Here is a 7,710-nt window from a genome sequence, read left to right on the forward strand (position 1 = left end):
AATAATAAATCAGAAATATTACTATTTGTATATATCCTATTGATATGAGAGCAAAGTCCACGAAAAGTGAATGCAAAAAATTTAGGAACAAAAAGTGAAGTGTTTTGTGAAATTTTCGACGATATTGTAAAAATTGACTGTTCGGAACAATCTAAAAGATTTCGATAATTTTTTAAATTGGGTTTTTTGAATTCCGAAATCTAGAGGTAACTGACATTAATTCTAACCTTAAGCTTACTGTAAACGGTATGGAAAGATGTTTTTAATAATGAAAACTGATTATAGTCTGAAATGTGAGTACGACAAATAAAAGAGAGACATATCAAAACAAAATTCAATGTCCTCACACACATATTTTCATCAAAGAATAGCAATTCCAGCTTAAATATAGTAAAATAGATTCAATACTTGTTTTATGCTAGTTTCCAAATCCTGGTCGGTAAGTAAATCATTTAAGGAAATCAGACAATGATTATTTAAATGTTCTTTAGAGAATGGAAAATCTAGTCCTATTAAAAATATCTCAATATAAAGCTAAAACCGATGATGTTAGAGTTTTTAAGCGCAGAAAATAGTAAAGCGTTATCTTCTGACTCAAAAACCATCAAGTCACTCAAAAGAAGTAGTTTGAAACCATATCTAACATCGTTTGAAATAGAATCATATGAATTCAGCAAAGAGTGGAGGCAGATAAGCAAATTATATCTAATATTTAAGTTTAATGAAAAGTATAAAACCTTTTACTAATATCAATTCTTCCAATTCTTTTTAGAAAAGTATAAAATCCTGTGAATAATTCATCGGGGTTCAGAAAATTCCAGATCTAAAAAAGTTTCTAATTACGAATAAAATAACTGGAATCGAATAATAAAATTCGAGAAAATAATCAATCTCGTCAATTTCACATTCAAAAAGTCCAACTGACAAATCTCTAACAAATTTGCAATTAACGTTCTAAAGTTTTTATCAATTAAATTCATACATTTTCTTCGATACATTTCTTTAGTTCTGAAATAGCACCAAGTCTAGTAGAAAGATTCGAATCATAGAAAGCCAAAAATAAAGTTGTCTCTGATTCAACCAAAAAACGATTTTTCATTGAACAGTGCATAGAGAGTTGAGAAAGTTTTCGTTTTGAGTGTTCATTTTTCTCAACAGAAAAAAGATATCTCCAAACTCATTTTGATAACTAAAAATATTAATAATTCCAATAGTAAAACCATCTTTCAAACATTAAAAGTAATTCTGAAGCTTCATTTTTCGTATCTGAAGAAACATGTTCATAAACAGACAAGAAATGCCTACAATAGCAAATAAATTTCAAAACTTCATATATTCTTTTTGATGGTTACAATTAAGAAATGATTCATTGAAAAACGACGATAGAATATTCAGAGAATTTTCGAAATTGAACTCAGAAAAGACCACAGTAACAAGTTTTTTGATAAAGAGAAAACAAAGACCAGTTACGTTCATTTTGTAAATCGTAATAAGACGATGACCAATGTTTGGTATTTGATACAAAAAGGTGAATATTCTAAAAGTAAGAGAAAAATTTAAAAAATTAAGAATATATAATTGATTAAATACATATTATCCATTTCTCCGTCTTCCCGTCTCTGAAAGATTATTGATAACAAATTAATAATCAAATTAATTTCTGAGTCCTCTTTAGGACAATTCTACGTATTAAGAGCATATTAATAACCGAAGAGACAATAGCATGTGCAAAATTTAGATGTTCACCCAAATTCAAATATGAAGTATGAGCGATCAGATGCCCAAGAAGCACATAAGATGCATTACGATAGGAGGATGAATCTGAACAAATTCCTTCGTCTATGAATGGAATTAATTGGGCAAGAGCAGATTCGATCCTCTTAAATTTCATTTGGCCGAGGGCAGACAGCATTCTTACACATAAAACGAGTAAAAAATATTATTGGATGATCCATCCTTGAAATTTAATAAAATTCTAAACCAACCCGACAACGTTCAGATGCGGCTTTGCATAAAAATCCAAAAAAATGAGAATCTCTAGCAAGTCTAGTAACGACAGCATTCCTCGAAAGAGGACATCCACTTTTCTATTGAATTAAAAATGAAAATAAAATAAAAACTTTTACTTTTTCAAGCCAATACCAATGTGAGGATTCATCTCCAACTGAAACAACCTGCAATGCTCGTACAAAGGTTTTTGTTTCGTGGTATGGAATGATCATAGAAATGAAATTTTCCTTGTTGAAAATGTGAACATAAAATCTAAAAAATTGTATTTTTGTTATTAGATTTTAATTGAGAAAATATTGTTTATATAAACCTGAAAATTAGCCATTCTATAACTTTATGGGTGCATTGCAACATAAAATAAGGAGAAAGTTTGCATAAAAATTTATTTATTGTAGAATCTAATTCTTCATTTTCCAAATCGGTTTTAAGCCTTCTGTCGAAATTTAATTTTTTTTCATTAAATAGTTTCGTATAAAATGGAAAAAAAATCGCATCAATAGTGCACAATTCCTCAATTCCATTTAACCCTTTGATTTTAAAATCATATAAATACCAATGTTGTATATAACTTCTGGTTCCAACTTAGCTGCTTCAGATGGATCAAATAGAAATGAAACCCTCTGTTTTTCAGCATTAAAAATGCTCGTTTCTTGTGGTTTGGCTAGCTGTTTTAGTTGTTTTTGAAGGCTTGATTTCATTGTCTTGATAATAAAAATTGCAACAAACAAAATAAAGTTTTTGAATCACGTTAAATTGAATTTTTTATTAATTATAAAGTAAATATATTTAATGAAACATTAATTAATAAAAACTTAATAAAATCTTAGCTATTAATCTTTAATAAAAATAAAGTTTATTAAAAAAGTTTAATAAGAACTACTATAAAGCATGAGGGAGAAAACATCATGCTGTGGGGCTTTTTTCATCAGCAAACTTCTTTGAATTATTTGTAATAGATGGAATAATTATTCTCTCAAATATTGCGAAATCCTGGGAAAATGTCTGTTTCGTGTGTTCGCTTAATTAATTTTGACACAACAATGGACATTTCAACATGACAAAGAGCCAAAAATAAGTCATATAAGACTGTTTGGAATGAACAAGTTAATCACCAGATTTCAATTTAATCGAACATTTATATAAAATCTTAAAAATAAATGTTGGTTTAAGGAAACCGAAAAACATTCACGAATTGGAAACAAATTTATAAAGAATGGGAAAATATTACTCCATTCGAATGTCAGAAGCCTATTTATCTTTACAAAAAAATGATTGGAAGCAGTACTACTATCAAAAAGGAGTCCAACTAAATATTAATTTGATTTCGTTCCATGACTTTTTTCTTCAATAAATTGATTTTTACATATAAATTGCTAAATATTGCAGTATAAATGGCTCAAGTGAGTATAGTTTTTTCAATGATTAATCTAAAATTTTTTATATTTTTATTTTTTTAAAGTTTTAATATTAATTTCGAGAAGAATTTTTAAATTTAGTCAAAATATGAAAGTGTTCCATGGCTTTTTGCTCCACTGTATGTTAATTTCCATAAATCCTCCCTGATTCAAATTGTCTGTTTTAATATACGGTCAGACTTTTAATTAGGGAGCGCCTCTAAAAGCCGGATACCTCTTTTTTCGAAAACTCCGGTTTGAGAATTATAAATTTTTAACAAAATTGTAAAATATCAATTAATTACTCATCATCCAATATAAAGTGATTATTCATCTACCCTGTAGAAAAATTTGAACCATTAATAATTTGAAAATATAGAAATCCTAAATATGCTTTATTCAGCCCAGATGTAGTCCAGCGCTTCTTGCTAACTAAATGTCAGGAAAGGATTGGATTGGCGAGAATCAAACGAAATACTCGCCAGAGTTCTTTTAAAAACATTAGACTGTATATAGCTCCTAGAGACTTATATACACCTAACTGTCTTAAGTAACCTACATGGTATTTTGTGACCAATCAATGTCATGCCATTACACGCGGGAGATAAAAATATTCAATAATGTTATTGATGAATGTTTTGATGAAACTAAAAATAATGATCCATATCTCTATGAGAACATAAATGCGAACAATTAATATTACAAATTTTAAGTTTGATGGATAACTGAATGAACAAGTATTGATTGGATTCCATATTCTCTTTAAGATTTCTATGAATTCAGAAAGTGTCTTAAGGAATTTAAAATAAACAGAAATATTGAGAAAAATTAACTGATTATTTTAAAAATAATGTTCTTTTTGTTTATTTATTGCGCTTTTGGAAAAACCTTTATTTTTGGAAACCTTATTGTATTTTATCTATTAACAGTCTAGCTTAAATCATGAAAAAATTGAATTATACAAAAACATATTTATTAGAAACAGATCCAAATTGCTTTTACTATATATTTGAACAGTATGTGAAGGTAAAAAAGGCAAGAACAAATCTTGTGCAATCAATTCTCTTATCTTTGAAAATACAAAACAAACATGGAAATGACAAAAAACAGTTTCAAGTACATTTAAATGCTCATATTATCTATAGTAAACTAAAATTCTATCAAAAATAGTAAACAAAAAAAGGAGTAAGATAAGTCGAAAGAGTCGTCAAATATTCAAAAATTAATAAAAATTTTAATAAATTAATCGTTGCAATTTTTTTGATACAAGATATTTCAAAAATATTTTATTGTCACTTTTATTAATAAAAGGACTAGAGAAAAATGGTCATTGGCAGATAGCCAGAGTATTGCCTCTGACTATGGCTATAGATATTCTTTCGGTTAAATACCGGTGCTCACACGGGTCGCCGGTAACCCTTTCGATTAGTGAGCCAATCCGCTGGAGTGGACTCCGAGTAGAAGGCCCCTGTGTTCCTGACGTCTCAACAGCCAGGGGCACAAACACTCTCCATTTTATTGTTATTTTTTGATCAAAAATTATTATCAATTATTTTCAAAAATATTATAGGAATGTTAAAAATAATATAATTTAATATTTTAATTTAATCAAATTTAAATAATAAAAATACTTATTATTTAAATCTATAACGTGCATATCTATTTTGTTGGAGTTGCTTATTGTATTAAAAATGGGACGAAAAAGTCGAGATTTCAGCTTACGTGTTAAAAAGGGCAAAGGAAAGTCTTCGAAGGTTCAGCCTGATCCTGAACAACTGCTACGGCGTGTTAGACCCGATATATTCAAAAATATCAAAGTTAAAGATCATCGAAGATTGTATTTAATTTACATAATTTTATTAGATCTAAACGAATTCTTAAAAATGTTGATAAACTCGTCAATAATTCAGCCACTACATTTCCAGGTTTAAAATTCAAACAATATTTTAAAGAAATTCCTGACGTAGAATGTGATGCAAATCCAGTATCTCCTCCTCCAGCCCATAGTCATCCTCAAAGGTACTTTATACTTCTTATTTTTAGTTGCCTTAAAAAAAGTAACTCAAATATCTCCACTTCTAAGAAGGTGACCTTCAAAGGTATTTTCAAGTTTTTATTTTTAAGATTTGCCTCCACTGAGCGACGATGGTGATGATTCCGAAAATGATTCCGCGTTTGATAATTCGGGTTTATTCATAATTAATACATTTTTAGAAAATTTGGACGAAAATGAACAAGTATCAAATTCTAGTGAAAGTCTGGATAGTGGCTCCGATGATGTTTTGAATTTTTTAAAGTTTTTAGTTGCTTCCGATTGAACGTTTAGCAAAAGAGGAGGAAGAAAAAGCAGAAGCTGATAAAGTGTTGATGACTATGGACATTGAAGATCAAATGAAGGACGAATGTAAAGAAGTTGACATAATTTTCTATGACGATTCTCAAGATGGAAACAATTTATTCAGTATTAATCTTAATTTGTATTTACGAGATGGTGGATTTTCTGATTTGGATGAGTTAAAACGACAAATTACTAACATTATGTACGTTCTGGACGATTTTAAAAGGCGTAATCGACTCGACAAGTTTTATCTTGATTTATTACTTTTAGACCCAGGAAAGACTATGTTAATACTTTATTAAAGAATTTATGTTTATATTACTCATATAATGAGTTTTTGATGAAGGAACTGATGGATCTTTTCCCCAAAACTGTACTAATTTTCTCACAATTATTTTCAGCTGATTGAATTTCTTGAAGCATCTGAAACAAAGCGACAAATGACAATTCGAACAAATACTTTGAAAGCTCGCAGACGAGATCTGGCTCAGGCGTTGATAGCTCGGGGAGTCAATCTTGATCCGCTTGGTGACTGGTCCTCTGTTGGATTGGTAATTTATGAATCACAAATTCCAATTGGTGCCACTCCTGAATACTTTGCTGGGCACTATATTATTCAAGGAGCTGCTAGTTTCTTGCCAGTTCTTGCTCTCGATCCAAAACCAAATGAACGGATTCTTGACATGTGTGCTGCTCCTGGTGGCAAGACAACTTATATATGTTTAACTTAATAAAAATATATGTAGCTGCACTTATGAAGAATTCTGGAGTATTATTTGCTAATGACGTAAACCCGGATCGATGTCAAGCCGTTGTAGGAAATTTCCATCGTCTTGGAGTTGTTAATGTGATTTTATTGTCTAAAGATGGCCGGAAAATCCCATCTGTATATTTTTATTAGTTTTAATATTGTTTAAAATGGAAATATTATTCTTTTTAGATGCATCTTAACTTGGATCGTGTTTTGCTTGATGCCCCTTGCAGTGGCACGGGAGTGATATCAAACGACCAATCAGTGAAGCAGTCGAGGGACATTAAAGATGTCTTAAGAACGGCACACCTTCAAAAAGAATTGATTTTGGCTGCCATTGACAGTTGTCGTCCTGGTGGAACAGTTGTTTACTCGACTTGTTCATTATTGGTCTCAGAAAACGAAGATGTTGTTCAATACGCCTTAAACAATCGGAAAGTTCGTCTCGTCTCTACTGGTTTGGATTTTGGGGATTCTGGATTTAAGAAGTAGTTTTGTTAAAAAAATTATATTCTATTTTTAGATTCAAGCATTATAAATTCCACCCGTCTATGTCTTTGACTCGTCGTTATTACCCTCATGTTCATAATGTAGATGGATTCTTTGTTGCTAAATTAGAAAAAATATAATTATGATTTTTTTAATTACTGTGTATTACATTTTTAAGAGATCTGGTCAGCTTTTTTAGGATTTAGTCCAGTTTTTTCCAACTTTTTGTGCTTTGGTATTTAAAACCAGTGATTTGATAATCTGGCAATGACCGCTAATTAGTAATTAAAAAATCAGACAAAAAACAAAATACATTTTTTATTAATACCTGATTGATTAAATTCAGAATCTGAATCATTTCCATGTCAATGGTCTAAATTCACGGTTTGCAGTTTTTGGAGATTTACACTTTATTTGTGAGACATATGTTAAAATATTTGTAGATGTAACTTGTCGTTTCATATCATTTTAATTAGTATGGTTTTTCTATTTTAATTTAATACGAATCCATTATTTTGATACATGATAAGATATTTGCCGGTATATTTATACTCGAGTCAATATCATTTTCAAATGGTATTCAAATTTTACAGAATTTTTATTAACTGCGTCAACTGTATATTAATTTACAATCTGTTCAGTATCCTTAGTCAAGTGAAGAATCTTGTTGTGACATAATTAATTTGACGAGATGCGAATTCTTTAGATTCTACAAATCATTCTATCAA

The 7,710-nt window shown here is 29.6% G+C and overlaps 1 protein-coding gene across 1 annotated transcript; it reads left to right on the forward strand.

The window, feature by feature from the left end:
- Positions 1-6,484: 6,484 nt before the first annotated feature.
- LOC115229684 (probable 28S rRNA (cytosine(4447)-C(5))-methyltransferase) lies at positions 6,485-7,122 on the forward strand (the record flags this gene model as incomplete). Its single annotated transcript, XM_029800000.2, has 3 exons — positions 6,485-6,628; positions 6,683-6,981; positions 7,017-7,122. Coding segments are annotated over 3 exons (549 nt in total), but the record flags the coding sequence as incomplete, so codon positions are not given.
- Between the last annotated feature and the right edge of the window lie 588 nt (positions 7,123-7,710).

This window comes from Octopus sinensis, unplaced genomic scaffold (genome assembly GCF_006345805.1).
Source record: "Octopus sinensis unplaced genomic scaffold, ASM634580v1 Contig13491, whole genome shotgun sequence".
Lineage (NCBI taxonomy): Eukaryota > Metazoa > Mollusca > Cephalopoda > Octopoda > Octopodidae > Octopus > Octopus sinensis.